The sequence below is a fragment of the Humulus lupulus genome, chromosome 1, assembly GCF_963169125.1.
Source record: "Humulus lupulus chromosome 1, drHumLupu1.1, whole genome shotgun sequence".
Lineage (NCBI taxonomy): Eukaryota > Viridiplantae > Streptophyta > Magnoliopsida > Rosales > Cannabaceae > Humulus > Humulus lupulus.
The window spans coordinates 13,100,342-13,119,562 of NC_084793.1; the positions used below are offsets into that span (position 1 = coordinate 13,100,342).

General features: G+C 39.2%; 1 protein-coding gene across 2 annotated transcripts; it reads left to right on the forward strand.

Moving 5' to 3' along the window:
* The first annotated feature begins 371 nt into the window (after nt 1-371).
* On the forward strand, nt 372-19,139 carry LOC133814829 (SKP1-like protein 1A). Of its 2 annotated transcripts, XM_062247757.1 has the most exons (5): nt 372-391; nt 966-980; nt 1,650-1,668; nt 11,475-11,738; nt 18,966-19,139. In XM_062247757.1, the coding sequence occupies exons 1-5, from the start codon at nt 372-374 to the stop codon at nt 19,137-19,139; spliced, it is 492 nt and encodes a 163-aa protein (XP_062103741.1). The 2 variants fall into 2 exon arrangements, with proteins under 2 accessions (XP_062103741.1, XP_062103778.1); XM_062247794.1 differs by lacking the exons at nt 372-391; nt 966-980; nt 1,650-1,668 and adding an exon at nt 1,252-1,272.
* Nucleotides 19,140-19,221: the final 82 nt, after the last annotated feature.

The window sequence follows — 19,221 nt, forward strand, 5'->3', positions numbered from 1 at the left end:
TATCAAACGTGACATCCAGTAGGCCCTCGACCTCCTCCTTTTCGTGACGGGTAGTTTCATGCGCCGCCTTCTCCTGAAGCAGAGAGTCGCCCAATTCACAGACTCGGGCTTTCAAGGCCAGGATCTCCTCCTTATCCAGGGCGGCTTGGGCCGCGGCCGTCTCCAAGAGCGTCGCCCGTTCATCGACCTCCTTTGTCTTACGGGACAGCTCCTCTTCCAACCCGACCTTGGCGCGGCCGAGCTCCTCGCGCTCTGCCTGCACACGGGCCACCTCTGCTTGTAGGCGAGTCGTCTCCCGGCCAAGGGTCTCCTTGGCGGCCTCCCTCTGATTCACGGCCGCCTCCAACTCCAGCTTGGCCGTCTCCATCTTTATGGCAAGCTCGGCCACCAGGTCGACGCTCCATTGAGACAACAGATCAACCTGGAGCAAAGAGAAGTTAGAAAATAAAACCATCATCAACAAATGAAGAAAGGAATATGAAAGAAGTAAAAGTTATCGCTGTGGCCTGGTGACGGAGAGCCTGAGAGATGAACAGCACGTCCGGATTGGCTATCGTGGCGTACCTCTTCAGCTGAAGGTTGGACATAGTGCTCCCAACCTGATCCAGCAGATCAGCCGCCATGGGGGCTGTGTCCTGGCCGAGCTTGGGGCGGAAACCCGCTTCGGCGACTAGTTGGTCCACGATCGGCTGGGGAGCGCTGAACTCGGCAGGACGGTCCGAGAACTCGACCTGGCGACGGATCGTCAGGGCCTTATAAGTGTCGTCCCTCCAGCACCGGCCGTTTTCCCAGGTCCGGTTGACCAGCCGGGACTGCTCATCCCGCAAGGCGGACTCCCCCTCCTCTAGAAGAGTTAGGCGAAGGGGAAGAACTAGCGGCGTGGGGATTTCCTTAGCGATTAGCCGACTCTCCCCGTGTGATTCTTCAGTTGAGCCGGCCCGCGTCGTCCGGGGCCTCTTCTCGAGGTTGCCTTCCCCAGCGTTAACTTCCGGGCCCCTCTTCCCGGAGCTCCGGCTGACAGCCTCGCCCACCTCCAAATCAATCACGGGGGGCTGGTCAGAAGCAAGGTCTGCAGCAGGCTCCACGGCCTGGAAGGGAACCACGGCCAGTGCTTCACCTGGACAGAGCTCAGTCCCGGGCGTTTCCCTGGTAAGGTGGGGCTCCGAGCCCGTCACCTCATTTGCCTTCCTGACCGCCTTCTTGGCCGCCCGGTCCTTGATGAGTCTCCTCATTTCATTGGCCGGGTTTGACATGTCGGAGTCCTCTGCAAAAGTACAGAAAAAGGAGTTAGAACAGTGAACCAAACAGATGAAAACACACAAAGCAGTTAAAAACGCCCCGGGACGAACCCTCATCTAGGCCCCGGGCGAGACTCAATTCCCTTGGACCCGATCCCCTATGTCGTCCGGGTTCGGGAAGCCCCCGTACTGGAGGAACCCGGGTAAGAACATTAGGACCTCTGAGCCTACGGGGACGGGAACTAAGGGCATCATCTCCCCATCGGCCCCAAACGCGGGGCTCGGGGGTACTAGCCCATCCCTAGCTAAGTCCCCGACTCGGGGAGCATAAGTTAAGATTAAAGGGGAGTTACCTCGCCCCGATACGCTAGCCCCGGGAGTCTCGATGTTTGGTAGGGCATCTTCGAAGAGCTCCTCCAGCTCCTCTGAGGTGGCCGCTTCCGCCGGGGGCTGGTTCTTCTTACGCCGGGTCTCGTCGGCCCGCGCCGCTCTCACCACCGTGGCAATGTGGTCGAGGGCCAACTGCTCCCAGACATCGACGTTCTTCTCGCAGGGGATGCCCCGAAGGTTCGGGATAACAATGTTCTGGGTGGCCGCGAGCATCCCAACCAGCCGGAGGTTGTCGTCCCTGACGTAGCCCCCTACGTCCAGCTCCTCCGCGGTCAACTTAGCATAAAACCTCCTCCTTTCCTGGATGAACTCGGTAAGGGGGGTTTGAGCGAAAGGCCCTGACACCCGGAAGACATGATAAGAGACTAGTAGAAAAGATGAATAAAAGAGAGAGGTCCGGAGGAATGCTTACCCACTCGCTGGAAGTCCAGAAGCAGTGTGGGGTTCTTGTCCACGAGGAACCCGGACGTCATGAACCAATAATGCCTGACATCCGTGGGGTGCCTCCAGGAGCTGGTAGGAGCAGGATAGCTGCTCCGCGGCTGCAGCCTGTAAAAGCCGTCCAGGGTCTTGTTTTTGACGTTGACCTGCGGTACCATCTTGTAGAAGTACAAGACTTCCGCGAGGGTAGGCTCTGCGATCTCCTTCGCGACACAAAACACACTCCAGCCAGCGAGCAGGCGGTATGCTTGTGGCAACAGCTGGAACGGTGCGATCCCCACGTACATCAGGAACCGCACGAAATAGTCATGAAGCGGGAGCGTAGCTCCCGCGCTGATATGACCGGCGCTCCAGGCTCCGAATTTTTCCACGGACGTATGCGCCTGCTCCTCGAGCTTGGCCAGGCGGTTGTGAAAGAGGCCCAGAGTTGATTCGATGCCCAGTTGCTTCTCCAGGAACAGCATCATCCGATAGTTCCGGAACGAGTTGGCCGTTACGTCCATTTCCCACCTGTTGCCCTTGGGCGTCCGGGATCCGGGAACGACGACAAGGGCCCTATTGACCTCTTCTTCAGAATGGAGCGTAACGCCCGTTGCCATAACTGACGATCTGGGAACAAAGAAAGAAAGACCAAGCAGTCAGTACCTAAACCCAAGAAAGTCAGTCAAGGTACGGGGAATCTCCTAAGGACTGCTTGGAGTCCCGTCGGATCAGGTCCGGGACCCCGAAAAGCCCCGGAACCCTGATCGGGGGAGGAGACTACTAAGGCCCGCCCCTTGTCCGAGAGGCATCCGGATACAGAGCAACCCGAACCAGGCAGCCTTCCTAGCAATTTCTAAAGCACAGAGCCTAAACGCACGCATCAAAAGAACCTAAGTTCACAAAGTTGTCAAGAGAGTTAAAAAGACTTATTGGGTGGTGTCGACCGTAGAAGATGATGGTTGTCCAACTGTAAGGACGGCAGAACCTCGTTCTTGAAATGGTGCAGTCACCGTAGTAGTTCGTCGGCAGGGCAGACCCGAGATACGTCTTCAGGTAGAGGGGCGGGAACTGGGGTTTTGGGGAACAGGCGGCGGCGCAGAGCTAGCAGGTTGCGATGTATGTCGTCGGCGATGTCGGACATGCAAGGCTCAAGTAGTGCTTATCGGTTTATACGCTGGTTCGAAGAAGTAAAAGTGCCAAATGTTGTTTTCTTGGGGTATTTATACTGGCCCCAATTTCTGGCCCACGATCCAACGGACAGGTGTCTCTTCATCAGACGGTCAGGAGTCGCGCAGGGGAATTTATGAGTCCTTTCAGGTAGGATCCTCGCCGTCTCGGATCCGACGGCCCAGGAATGGCGGATGCCAAAGGTCGCCCCATCCTACAGTCCACCTCGTTCCAGGGACATTAATGATGGCCCCCCCGTGCGGATGGGACGCCTCGAGACGTGCACTGACACCCTAGTCTAGGCCTAGCGACCCTTGGGAGGTCTAGGCGACCCTTCAAGACCCGTGCAGCAATCACCCAGCGACACGTGTATCCTTCCCATAAAGCGGGCCGAAGGTAAACGTCCCTAGATCGTGGTAGACGATCCGGGCTAAGCATCCAACCAATGCCACTGCCTTCTGCCCAGACCCACGAACTCGGGCAAGAACTGGGGAGGCAACCTGGCGAGCGCCGTGGGGACGATGCAACCCTCCTCCTGGCGAGCCCGGGCGAAGGCTTTATGTTATCCCCATTTCCTGCATGGGCTCGGGGCCTTCGTCTTGGCTCGCTGTCAGGGGGCCAGCTCAGCACGCGGGCCCGGCCCAAGGTCTCTCGGTATGGAGAGTGCCCATGGGGAAGGGTGTGGACCGGGGACTCAAAACTGGGCCCATTGGAGGGGTCCGGGATGTCCCTTCGGGTCCGTCCTCAGCGTGTATAGTCCGGGCGGCGTCCAGAGCGTTCCAACCACCGCGGCCTTCGCATCCCCATCCCGGACCTCTGGCGCGGTCCGGGCCAATGGTAAACAAAGCGGGACAAAGGTAAATGGACCCGGATCGTCTCACCCCTGGTTGGAGGGGCCAGGAGTCCAGGACCCTGATGCCGCCTCGCTCCACGTGGGCGTTGTCCCCCCACTTTTCACCTGCAGAAAAGGTCATCTCGGGATTGCACGCCAATGTGTCAGGGCTGCCCAGCCAAGTACTCTGACCGGTCTTGTCTCCTGAATCCGCCTCGTGACTCGAAGTGGCCAGGCCAAAAGCGCCGTTTTGTCGGGCGAGATATAGCTCTAAGGTCAACCTGTTGGGCCTTGGCTGGTTTTGGATTTATGTATTTTGTACCTTTTCGTATTGGGCCTCCACTAGAAAGGCCCCTTGTATCCATTTCTTCGATGGGCCCGGATTGGAACCGGTCCAGACTCGATATTCCCATCAGCCTATAAATATAAGCTACAGAACACTGTAAACAGGGTCTCCTTACACAAAAAAGAGAGGAACTCTGTCAAAATATAAAGAGAAAACTCCATTATAATAGCTTCTTCAAGCTCTAATAACATAGACTCGTGGACTAAGGCTAGTTAACGCCCCAACCACGTAAAAATCCTGTGTTGATTTTCTGCTTTCATTATTATCATCAATAAAAATTACTTATCGATAGAGTTTCTGAAAATCTCGGTTAACACTACAGTTGTCAAATTCTTGAAAGAAAATGTGTTATCAAGGTTCGATACTCCTCACGCTATCATTAGTGATCAAGACACTCATTTTTGCAACAAATCCTTTGAGGCTCTTAGGAGAAAATACGGTGTACTTCATAAGGTTGCAAATTCCTATCATCCACAGACTAATGGTCAAGCTAAGTTAGCCAATAGGGAGATAAAACACATTCTGGAAAATATGGTAAATCCCAACCGTAAAGATTGGTCTACACGTCTTCTATACGCTCTTTGGGCATACCGCACTACTTTCAAATCCCCTCTTGGGATGTCTCCCTATTGACTTGTCTTTGGAAAAGCATGTCATTTACCTGTCGAGCTCGAGCATAAAGCGTATTAGGCTATCAAAGCCCTAAACTTTGATCTGAATGCTGCAGGTGTCAATCGCAAACTCTAGTTGTCCAAAATTGAGGAGTTAAGAAACGATGCATATGACAATTCCAGGATTTATAAAGCGAAATTGAAAATCGCTCACGATAAACAAATCTTGTGAAAACACTTTGAGCCAAATGAGAAAGTGCATCTGTATGATTCTCGCTTGCACTTGCACCCCGGTAAACTGTGATTGCGATGGACTGGTTCATTTATTGTTAAGCAAGCATTTCCCAACGACTCTATTGAGGTCGAGGACCCAACTGATGGGAGAATTCTTCGAGTCAATGGCCAAAGACTGAAATATTATATTGAGAGTGTGAGTCATGTTGAAGAGGTCCTTCTTAAGGACCCAATTTATACACTCTGAAGTTCTGAATGGTTTGTTTTTTTATTTATTTTTCCTTTTATTTTCCTGTCTCTCTTTTATTGTTGTATGTTGTCTGTTTTGGGGTATTGTCACCAAGCTATTTTCGCTCTCGCCTCATGGACATGGTCATCATCCAGGTGTTCTCTTTCCTTACGTTTTTCATTGATTATTCATTTTGACATTGAGGACACTGTCTGATTTTTGGTTGGGGGTGGTGAACATGCATTAGCTTTCATTTGGACAATCTTATTGTTGTGTCATTATCATTCATTTAGAAAACATTATTGTCTTGTTGAATTTTTAAGTCAAATTTTCTCAAAATTATCTAAGCATGAGTATAACTTGTTGGTTTGAGTCAGTTCTTACTATGTTTAGCTATTAAGAAGTGATTTTCAGAGTTCTTTTGTGCACTTTCCAAACATGTGATAAATTGATTGTTAACACAAATAGTTGAGAGAAATTTCGAGTTTAAAGTTTTTCATTTTTTGGTGAGTTTTGAGAGTTGAGAAAACAACTTTTTGAACTTTTATTGATCATTTGAGTTGGTAAAGTCACATCTTTGGAATTTAAAACATGACATTTACTAGAGGGATGTTTTTCATTTAAGAATGAGTCTTTGTAATAATTTTTGAAGTTATGTTCAATTTATTTTGTTTGTAATTTCCTTTAATTTTTATGTTGTCTCTTGTCAAGAAAAAAAAAAGGAAAAAAAAAAGGAAAAGAATGATGAAGAAAAAAAATGTTGAAAAAAAAGAAAAAAAAAAGGACAAGAGCAACATTTTCCTCTATTATTTTGTAGTTGTTGAAAAAAAAATATTTCTGTTACTATTATTTTGTGTAATTGTATTAAAAAAACAATTTTATTGTCATTATAGTTCCTTTTCTTATTTATCATTTCTAGTTAGTTGCCATTTTATTTTTGAGCTTTCTCTTGTAAATCCCATTGCTTGTCATTTGAATTCCAATAAGTTGATATGCCTGTCTTGTGATCAATACTTATTCAAATTGCTTATCCTAAAAAGTTTATATTTTCTCATTTTAGTGTAAATTGTTACATTTCCAACTCCAGGAGTGTAATCATTCCCATACAAATATTTTCATTGCCCGTGAGGAATTTGGAGTTGAGACTTTTATACTTTTGAGATTTTTTGATACTATTTGTGTTATGATTTGTGATAAAAAGAAAATAGTTTGGTGACACACACACAACACTAGAATCGCAACTGAAGTAGCTTAGATAGTAATTTCTGACTTCTTGATGATACTTTGAAAATACTTAGATGATTTTGCTTGGCTTGATTTGTTTATTCAACTTGATAATTTATTTTTCGCTTGAATTGCTAGGGACTAGCAATAAGCTAGTTGGGGGTTGTGATTAGTACTCAAAAATGTCAATTTATTATTTTTAAAGTGTAAAATAAATTAAGTTTTAATTAATATTTTCATGAATTTATTGTAATATTTTTTTTTATTGAAAATATTAATTTTTAATTTAATTTATGTTTAATTTTTAAGAAATAGTTTGCATTTGGACAATAATAAAAAAATAGAAGAAAGAAATAGTTAAAATTGAAAAAAAGAAAATGAAGAAATTACATTTTTGAAGAAGTTTGGCCCAGTCCCGAAGGCCCAAAACCGAGGGCCCAGTCAGCCTCTTCCTTCCTCTCTCCCCAGCGCTAGGTGGCGTGCCCTCCTCGCGCCATGCGTCCCAGCCAGCAACCAGCGCTCCACCCGCCTGCGTGTGACCTGCGAGCCCAGCTTCCTCCAGCAACCAGCCCAGCCCAGCCCACGCAGGCCCAGCACCTTCAGCAGCCCAAAACCGAAGGCCTCCTTCTTTCCCTTCAGCTAGCGCCCACGTGGCGCCTCCCCATTGGTTGGGAATGGGTCAAAATCCTTTTGTGCCACCAGCCACCTTCAACCCTTGTTTTGTGGGTATTGGGCGTTGCATATTAGTATTTTGAGCTTTAAAGCTCATGTGTTTTGTGGTATTTTAGAAAAGAGAAAAATGACCATTCACCAAAATAGCTAGGTTAATATTAATAATAAGATTTGATTTTTTTAAAAATCATATTTTATTATTAATATTTCAGATTTATTACGTAACCCCCATTTGTTGTTTAATTTCCTTTTAGTCCTTTTTTTTCTCTCTATAAATAGTGACTTTTTCCTTCACTTATGATATGTAATTTTTAGAGTATAGAAACTATAGCAAAATTTCTACTCACTTTCTTCTCATATTTTCTTCTTAGAATTTTGTGAGAATCATGAACATAATGATCTAATCTTCCTAGGTAAGTTAGGGATGATTCCATATACTGGTGATGTTATTTTGCTACTTTGATTTACTATGTTCTTAATATAATGTATTTGAGTTATTTATGTTCTTTCTTCCTCATCTCTATTTTGTTATCTTTATTTACTTGCACTAATAGTATATAAGATTAGTCATGCTCTTTCTATGTGCTTCTAATTAGTAAAAGTAATATTGACACATAATTTTATGTCTAATCTTCTATAGCATTATTGTCCTTGGGTATTTTGTCATTTTTAGATTTTTCATAAGATTAGCATTGTGCTTTTAAAGTAAAGAACTTTATAACTCAAATGAATTTTTGTTAGAAAAGAATATGAATTTTAATGTTAGATTTTCCAAGTAAATGTTGGGATGTGAACTATTTACTTGTGTATTTTTGTAAATCAAGTAACTAAGTAACCAAACAAGCATATGAATGATTCTTAAAACATTTCTATTTCTCAAACTCTTGATTACTCCTTACTTTTATTTCACTTATCTCATTTTATCATTTCATCAAAAAGACAATGCCAAAATCTCAAATCTCTTTTCATTTCTATTTTTATTTATTTCATGTTACTAACTTTTTGTGTTATTTTCTACTAATCTTTTGGTTTTAGGTTATCTCTTTGTAGATTGACCGCCTGATCATACTACAATCACCGCTTAGTGGTTGTCACGATTTGGGCGTTAAACAATATTAAATAATATCATTTATTCATCTATTTAGATAAGTTTTTATTTTTTAATTAATATTTAATCTGATTTATTCAGATATGAAATTATACTATTTACTATTATAAAATCAATTTGATCTCTTCTTTTAGTTGTTCTCTTTTTTTTTTTTAGATTTTATTAATTATTTATTTTTATATTAGATCTTTTAAAATAAAATTATAAAAAATAAAAGAAGTCATTATCCAAACAAGTAATAAGCGATTCAATTGCTATAATCTTATACACAATTTTATTTATTATTATTAATTGGGATATAGGCGGCGATAATACCTAAATTTTTTCACAAGTTAAATTTTAATACATAAATATTTTTTTTTGCGGTAATAATACATAAATCTATAATTTTGGTACAACTGTTAGTACTTACTGTTAACTGTCTGTTAGGTAGACACATTTTTATTAGTCTAATTGACGGCGACAATACCCAAATTTTTTTAAAAGTTACACTTTAATACTCATTTTTTTATGGTAATAAAATGTATTATTAACAACTAATTAATAAAATGGATTTTGGAATGATTTTGAGTTTCAATTTTAATTTTGGTTTTTTCGAATTTGCAAATTTTAGTTTTATTAATTAGTTTATAATAATTTTTTAGATTTTTTAAAATTGAAAATGATTTTTGTAATATTTAAAGAATTTAAGGTTATTGGCGGTGATAATACCAAAATCATTTATAAAATTACACTTTAATACCTAAATTTATGAATATAAAAAAGTGTCACGTGGATACTTAATGAGTAGTTAACGGTGAGTACTAACAGTTGCACCAAAATTATAGATTTAGATGTTTTTACTGCAAAAAAAAATTTGGTATTAAAGTGTAATTTTGAAAAAAATTAGGTATTATCACTGTTAATATCTCTTATTAATATTATTATAAATTGTGATAAAAAAAATTGGACAAAAATATTAATAAAATAATTTAAGGATGACCCAAGATTATGTTTAATAAAAAGAGAGGAAAAGACACAAATTTGTAATAGAAATATATAAATAGGTTATGCAGACGTGTTAGAATAGTAATATATTACAATAATTTCTGGTAAGAAAAAAAGAATAGAAGAAATGCATATTTCAGAAAGAAAATTAGGATGGTAAGAAAACATCATTTTTACGTTTTCAATTTTGTTCGCAAAAATTAGCGTTTGAAATTTATTTTGATATATGATCAACCAATCATGAACTATTCTAGGGCCCACACTTTTTTAGTTTTAGAAAACATAAATTCGTATTTTGATTGGATATCAAACTCGGAAACACTCCTATAAATAAACTCAAAGACTAATAGTTCTCTTACCATTCCCTCGTTACAAAAAATGGTATTTGTTCAGATAAATCCTCGACGAAGAGTACACTTCTACATCAAAAGGGAAGGAAAAATTAGCCATGTTCTCGGAGTGCTACTTAGTAAACAGTTAGAAAATAACTTATTAAATAATTTATACATAAATTATAATTAAAAGCTAAAACTGGCATAACCAAGCTTTTAACATTTTTAAAAAACTGTTTTTTTTTAACTCTACAATAAATGTGTATATTTTTTTTTATCAAATTATATTTATTTATTTATTATATTAATCTAAATTAAAATATTTAAAATAAATTATTTTTATTTTTTTATAAAAATATTTTTATAATTTTATATTTATTAGATATTTTTAAATATATTTTATATTGAAAAATCACATTAATATTATTTTTACATTTCATAATATTTTTAATTTACAATTTATCAAACACATATTAATTCATACTTTAGAAAAAGGGGATAAATAAAAACATAAAAAATGATGATTTTGCATAATTTAAATTTCATATAAGTTTGATTATATCACGAATACAAATGACAGATATTATTATCTTTTAATATTTAAAAATACTTTAATCATATATTTTTTCAAACAAGCTTTCGACATATATTTTTTCAAACAAGCTTTCGACATTGTCTAACGTCACCAGAAAAATTCTAGAAATCATCACCAGAAAAATTCTAGAAATCATCAAAGAAATTTTATATATATAACATGTGATAAAGAAATTTTAAATATATGAGATGTGGTTGCTACTGAAATCTTTTTTGATAATAAAACTTGTGCCTTTTAATTTATTTTTTTCTATTATATGTTTTATTGAGTTGGAGTTGAAAAGTTGAACAATTTTCAATTGTTATATATTTACATTTGAATGTGTACGCTATTTTGTAGCCGATGTGGGATGGGTGAGAAATATATTTTTTGTGCTGTATGATTTCTAAGTTCTCCATGTTTAACTAAATGAAAGTATTTTCTTTAAAAAAAAAAGTTAACAAACGATTATTTAACCTAAGTTTAGTATCATATAGATTGTAAAACATCTATAAATGAATAACTTTAAAATATACTAAAATTTATTAATCTTGGAATATTAATTAATAAATTATTAGTTTACGTGGATATTAATTATTTCACAAAACAGTGTACCTACCTAACATCTTATTCTATTGTAATCAAGTGAATTAAATATTTCATTTTAAAATTTTAAATAAAGTTTATGTATGATATTTTAACCAAAAATATTTTTTTTAAATATAAACATATTTTCTCAATATTTTACCGCAATCATACTTTTACTCAACAGAGCATTATTTCCTTAAAGTCACCAAATGGACTTTTCCATTTTGTTTTATAATTTTTAATTAATATCTAATTTCAAACTATTTAAAAACACAAATTGTTAGCACATGACCCTAAGTAAAAATATAATATCTAATTTTAGAATTTGGATATTTTTTTTTAAGTTAAATTCGAAATTTTAGGTGACAATCCTATTCCCCATAACACTAGGACACTAGATTGACAACTCCTATAAATAACACAAGGGTCAAGAGTTGTCTCATTTCGCTCTCTCATTCCCAAAAAGCTTATTTGTTGAGAACCTTTATCTTGAGTTGCGTTATAGCCATGTGGTTGAAGATCATCCTCAAAAGCTCAGATGGTGAGTCATTTGAGGTCGAAGAGGCAGTGGCACAACAATCACAGACAATCAATTATATGATTGAAGACGGTTGCGTTGATGATAATGGGGTTCCTTTGCCTAATGTTAGTAGCGCCATTCTTGCTTTGGTGATCGAGTACTGTAAGAAGCACATTGATTCTCCCAACCCCAACGACGATCTCAACTCTTGGGATGCCCAATTTGTCAACGTTGATCAGGCCACACTTTTTGAACTTATGCTGGTATGGTTTGATCTTTCTCAAAACCCCTCTCAAGAATAAATTGTTATTTGGTTCTAAGTAGGGGTGCACACGGGACCCGCAAAACCTGCCCGACCCGAATCCGGAAAACCCGTTATTTCGAAAAACCCGTCAAATTCGAGTCTAACCCGACCCGAACCCGAAATATATTGGGTCGGGTTCGAGTTTAAGAATCAAGCCACGTCGCGTTCAGGTGTAACCCGAAAAACGAGCAAAAATTAAAAATAAAATAAAATCTGAAAAAAAACTGAACCCTACCTACCCGACCCTTTTTTTTTCTTCTTCTCTTTCGTTTCAATCAAGCTTCAGCACTCACGGTCTCCCTGAATTGCAAGCTTCTTCAGCACAGCAGCCTCCTCACCTCTCCTCAAACACGGCCGCCGACTCACCGAGTGCCACTGCCAACCCATCGAGAGATGAGAGCCTCCCTCACCCTCAGCACTCACGCGGCGGCGACACCACCAGACCAAATCGCACGGCCGGCCACCACCAGCGGCACGCCTCGCCTCACCTCGCCAGCCAGCGGTCCGGTAAGCAAGCATGGCCACCTTGAGCTCATTTTGTATTTACATTTACAGTAATTAAAATTGAATTAATGAGCTGATTTTGTATTTATATTTAGTATATATATGTTTTGTATTTAGCTAAGTTTGGGATTGAAACTTGGCTTAGGGCTGCTATGTGTTGCAATCAGCCAAGGGCCATTGTGATTCTTGGTTAGATGTTTGAATGCTTGATTTGTTGGTATGTGTTTTGATGATAAAATGTGGCAGGTCTTAGGCAAGTAGGACTCGGCATACACATTGCTTGGGTATTTCATGATGTTCTTGATTGGTTGCTAATTGATATATGTTGTTGATATTGAATATGCATGGAATAGGCACATAGGGGTTTCAACCTATATTGTGTATGGGGTTTGTACCCACTGTTTTGCTACCACATTTAGATCTGAAAAATATTGTTAAGTGTTTGAAATTGACTTAAGTGTATTAAAGGGCATTGCTTGAATAATGTGTAAAGGCCACGAAGTAGCACCCAGCCAGCTTTGATTTGAAACCTTTAAACAACCTTTTACATTTGTCTTATATAATAGCAACACTCATATAATAATGATGAGCTTTAAATTTGTTTATTTATTTTGTCTTCTTAACTATAAGTTTGGCACTTCATGTAATGACCGTTATATATATATATATATACATATCCATTACAATAAGCAGAGAATACATTCAAAGTGGAAGGGACTTTGATTACTGTGGCAACTTATCTTTTGTCTTACTATTATGATTGTAGATTGGACTTAAAGGTGAAGAGCTAGACCTGCCTAATAATATTTCTTCACAGTGGTCGCAGTCTACCTTGCCCAAACAGCAACCTTTAACATTGTATAAGGTAAATTCACTACTGTTACAACCATGAACACTCAGTTAAATTAACAATTGAACGAACACTATGTTCTAGCAATAACAATTACTTGAATTTCCATGGATTTGTTAGGTAATGGATATTGATGAGGTAGATGAAACTCTTCCCCCAATAGATGATCAAGATCAACCACCTCTCACTCAAACTGAAAACCCTACTCCTCCTACTGATCAGGGTAGAAAAACTAGAGCTAGAAAGAGGGTTAGACCTCCCCCCATCCCTAGTGCTAGTAGTATCGGGAAAACAAAGGGAAAATGGTCATCTATTTGGGATCATTTTACTAAGGAAGATCCTCCTCCACCCTCGACAGATCCTAACGAAGAGTCTCCTCCCCCCAAGTGCATATGTAATTATTGTGGGTCTGACTTCTTGTGTGACAGTAGAAAACATGGGACTAGTCGCTTAGTAGCGGTAGCTTATAACAAAGAAGCTTGTAGGGTAGCCCTCACACAATATATTGTGTTGGATGAGTTGTCATTTAGACATGTCGAGGGTGAAGAGTTCAAAAGATTTGTCAAAACACTCCAACCTAGGTTTGAGATCCCTTCTCGATTGACAGTTGCTAGAGATGTATTGAAGTTATATAAGGAGGAGAAGGCGACATTGAAAAATATTTTGAGCCGTGAGAGGATATCGATTACTACCGATGCTTGGACTTCCATTCAAAATTTGAATTACATGGTCATCACTGCTCATTTTATTGATAATTCTTGGGAGTATCAGAAAAGAATTATCAATTTTTGCCAAGTGGTAGATCATAAAGGGGAAACCATTGGCCATGAGATCGACTTATGTCTTTTAGATTGGGGCATCTCTAAGTTGTTTACCATTACGGTAGACAATGCTTCGTCTAATGATGTTGTCATTAGATACTTGAGGCAACAATTCAAGGAGAAAGAGAGGGGCCTAATTTTGGATGGAAAGTTTTTACATATAAGGTGTTGCGCTCATATTGTGAACCTAATTGTCACTTAAGGGTTGAAGGAAAAACATGGGTCAATTGCAGCAATTAGAAATGCTGTGAGGTTCGTTAGGTCTTCTCCTGCTAGGCTAAAAAATTTTAAGGAGCGTGTCATGCAGGAAAAGATTGAATGTAAAGGGCTTCTGTGTTTAGATGTCCCAACAAGATGGAACTCTACATATCTAATGCTCAATTGTGCAATGAAATTTCGAAAGGCATTTGACAGGATGAAAAGAGATGCTAATTATATGAAATATTTTGATGAGGTTGACAAAGATGGAATACCAAAGGAGGGGCCCTGTAACGCCCTGGATAACCAAGACCGTTACACTGTGTGTTTAAAATAGTGCAAGACTTGCTAATCAAGTCATTCAGACAAAGTGTGAACTCTATACCACCATCAGAGTAGGAATAAAAGATTTTGGTCACAAAGAGGCTATTTTCATTAAAAATGACGGTTTGATACATAGAAACTCAAAACAGGATTTAGATGTCTTAGTTACAACAAATTCCAAGAGTTACAAATATTTCAAGCCACTCTAATGGCAAAATATACATTTTAGGTTTCTGTCCCTGTACAATTTCTCGACTGTGGCGGCCGAGCAGCTGACAATGTACACCTCGCCCCCAGAGCTCTCCAACTCATGGTCGATTCAGCCTACCCTTGCCTTTACCTGCACCACGTAGCACCCGTGAGCCGAGGCCCAGCAAGAAAGCATAATAACATAGCAAGATCAGCAACACTTATCAAATATTTCACAATGCTCAACCAAGAATTCAACATTTCATAACATTTATCCAATCAGTAATAACAGTTTGTCATCCAGACAGTCAATCAACTATATACATAACACAATATTCACGTTCATATCCAATAGATTGTCATATCCATCAAATAACATTCAGGGTTGGCCCCCTTAGTCGCACCCTCTATTTAACACACTGTCTTCGGCTCATTAGGGCCGCCCCCAGTGTAATACTCACTGACTCCGGCCAGCTTGACCGAGCTCAGTGATAAATAAGCTGCCTCAGCTCCCAGTGGCCGAGCCGCGCCTTAGTGCGCAAATATTGATTCCGACACCCTTAGGCCGGTAATCGCATGTCCTATGGCATAATAATACCATCACACGACATGATATACAAATATAGGGAGCTCTTAGTCCCATCGTGTCCACATGATTATTCATATTCACATAACAGTGCATACATACATAGGGAGCACTTAGTCCCAACCTAACCACATACTCAGGTGCAGCTTTCCTACCTGTATCCCGAGCTTCCGATGCCCCAAAGTCGCGAGCACGGTCCTCTAACCCAAGCCTCACCAAAGACCTAGTCACAACACAAACGAAACATCATTTATCACTAACCAATCCAAAACTACTTCCCAGAACCAATCCCACACTCTCGGAATGCCCCAAATCCCTAAAACAATGCACTGAAGACATCCCCCGAATCCCCGGAGCAAAGGCTCAAAATTGCAAAATATCATGTTCTGAAAATGGCCTAGCGCCGCGGCGCCCAGCAAGTCAGAGAGCTCGCCCTTGCCCTGAAACAGCCTTGCGCCGCGGCGCGCTAGAACAGCGTCGCGGCGCTCCTTCGCGAACCCAGAAATCTGGGCTTTTCCTTGCGTTTTTCCCGAACCTAAACCATTCCAAATCATCCCAAACAAGTACCTAAGCCCATAAATCAATTCAAAACCCCAAATGAACCCTCTAACAACCTATAAACACCACAAACAACCCCAATCACACAAACACACCCAAGATCCTATCTTGAGTTTCAAATTCCTAAAACTCAAACCATGGATTCCAAAACTATAAATCAAGCCTCTAGAATCTTAAACCACACCAATTACGAAAATTAAACATAATAAACTCTTACCTCAGTCAAGAACCCAGCTTGAATTCTCCTCAACTCTAGCTTCAAGTCACCTTCCTCTTGATTATCCCAATTCTGAATTCATGCCAAAACCAACCACTATCTTCTTTCAATTCATGCTTATTTTCTAAAATCCAGACTTAAAACTTACATAAATCATAGACAAACCCTTACCTCTGAGTAATCTTGACTTATGCTCAATTTAGTTGCCTTGAACCATCAAAGCTCCCCTCCTAGGTCTCCCAACTTCAGCTTTCCTCTTCTTCTCTTTTCTTCTAGATTTTCCTCACATTTCAGCATAAATCAATTCCCAACCAAGTGTTATACGTGACCCCCCTTTCCTTCAGCTGAAGTAATCCAAATCCTTGCCTAATGACCACTTTACCCTTCCATCTATTTCCCATTCCAACTAAACCTCAAGGCCCTTTTTGTCATTCCTACTTCCTTACAATTCTACCACCTCTTTTAACCAAACTTGTTACTCTCTATGGTTACTAACAGTTACACAAGTTACCAAACCTCCAGTTACCAATATCTCACAAGAACTAAATTACAAAATCCCCAAAATACCCCTAGGCTCCTCCCGAGCCGGGTATAAAATCCCGTTGTGACTTTTGAGTTATCTAGCTTTCTAGGACCGTCTCGGCACGTGCATCGCATTGATATCACCACACCCACGTGGTACAAATTACATCACATAATTATCACACTTATGCCCTCAACGGGCTAAAATTATCACATATCATAATACACATAGTCATGCATCTTAATCATTGAATGCACGCATACTTCCCATTATGCCCTCCAGGCATGCTAATAAGTACTTCATTGAGATCTCCAATATGCAACAGGAGATGTATGACTTAGTAGCTGACGATGATGAGAATGAGTTATTGAGGACAATGGCAATGAGCATGAAACTAAAGTATGACAAGTATTGGGGAAAAATTGATAATTGCAATGAGGCACTTCTAATTGCCTTAGTCCTTGACCCAAGATACAAGCTTGACTATCTCAGTCATTGCTTTAGTGCTACTTATGATGAGATGACGTGCAAAGAGATGGTGAAAAAGGTAAAGAAGACAATGCGGGCAATGTTTGATCAATATAATGAGACAACATCAAGTCTTCATCCATCGGCATCTATAACTCAGCTACAATCAACCTCTATTGTTAGTTCTTCATCCACATTCGTCATGCCTGTTAGTGGTCGACCTAGTGCCAACAAGAAGTCACGAAATTTGCATGATGAGTTTGTGGCATGGAGATTGGAGAAGGATGATGGAGTGACAAAAAATGTGGTCGATAAATATTTGGAAGAGGAACCTGAGCGACCAACTGAGAATTTTGATGTTTTGGGATGGTGGGCTAGTAATGGGTGCAAGTACAAGATCTTGTCACTCATGGCTCGTGATGTGTTAGCTATATCGGTTACCATTGTTGCTTCTGAGGCCGCATTTTCTATAGGAGGTCGAATTTTAGATCCTTTTAGAAGCTCACTAAGCCCAAGGATGGTCGAAGCATTAATTTGTCTCAATAACTGGTGGAGCGGATCACATCAACCCATCATTGTTCGAGATTATATGGATGAAGAAGAAGCGCTTCAAACATCAGAGTATCTTGAGTCAGGTAGTTTAGTACATTTTAATATTTATTTTAAGTGTGTGAATGTTTTTTTATAATCTAATATTTATCTTTTATATTAATAGTATTTGTAGAGATGACCAATGATCCTACAAGTGCTGGGCCTGGGCCAGCTTCATCCTCTGTCAATTTTCAGTCTTCAGCCTTATCTACTGCACAACAATCTACAAATTAAAAGAATTGCAATTGCTTGTAAGAATTTATTCGTGCCTACCTGCCTTTATGCTATTTATTATCCTTGATTTCTTTTCTTTAATAATTTTTTTTTATTTGAATTTTGAAAGGAATGAAGGAAAGGAAGGAAGGAAAGGAAAGAAGGAAAGGGCATGGACTTTTCATGTATTTTGAATTTTTATGGACTTAATTTAATGTTTATGGTTGTAGACGACTTATGGACTTTATTTTGGTTTTGTGGTTAACTAGTTATGTACTTAAGTTTATTGATTTTATACTTGTTTATTTATGGTTGTATTTTGGGACTTTGACATTTTTAATGTTTGTTTTGTAATTGGTAATTTGAACTTTGTTTGTATTTTAAGTGTTTGATTTGATTGACATTATATTTTAACTTCTTTTTTCTTTTCTTATTTTTTTTTTAAATTAAAGGATGTATAATAACATAGTTTAAATGATAAAACATTTTGAAAAGAAAAATTACATTATATAGACAAAACATCCTTTCAATTGTAAAGTTTTGATTTTTGATACTTTTTTTTTAATGAATAAATGTTTCATACAAAGTCTTTCAAGTTCCAACAAATTAAAATTACTTTATGACTTTGTTTTTTTTTTTCAAAAAAAAAAAAATCACACTTATCCATTAATAAAAAATATATTTCATAAAGAAATTCATTTCTACAATTCATTGTTTAAAACATTTAATATAACTCTTATATTAAAAAAATAATCACAACTTTTAAATGTTAAATAAAAATAAATATAAACTTAAATAAATTTAATCATGTATAAAAGTATGGACTATTATAACTCACAATGTTTTTTTTTTAGCAAATAAACAACCATATTTTTGAAAAATATGGTATTTTTGCAAATCTGGGCTTTTCGGCCCAAAATCACAAAAGGTCCAGCCAACCCGAAATGAAACCCGAACCCGAAAATTTCGGATTGATTTCGATACCATTTTTCTTAACCCGAAACCCGAAAATCCGACCCGTGTGCACCCGTAGTTCTAAGTTTATGTGATGTGTATTTGTTCCTTATAATTGTTGGGTTCGTCTTCCATTGTTGGTTATCTCATCAATTCATAATCTTATAATTCTATTGTTTTGTTTGTTCAGTCTGCAAATTATCTGAACATCAATCACTTGCTTGACTTGACATGTCAAATTGTTGCTGATAAGATCAAAGGAAAGACTCCAGAGGAGATCAGAAAGATATTCAACATCAAAAATGATTTCACTCCGGAGGAAGAAGAAGAGATTCGAAGGGAGAACCAATGGGCTTTTGAATGATTTCATTTTATCAATGTTTCAACATACTCCCTTGAGTCTAGGCTTAGTCGATGGATAGTGTTAGTCTAGTTCGATAATATAC

Bases quoted from the DNA above. Each gene is read 5' to 3' on its own strand.
- LOC133814829 (XM_062247757.1), top strand. From the start codon at position 372: ATGGCAAGCTCGGCCACCAG. The intron at 11,739-18,965 runs GTATGGTTTGAT...TTGTTTGTTCAG, and splicing joins CACTTTTTGAACTTATGCTG to TCTGCAAATTATCTGAACAT.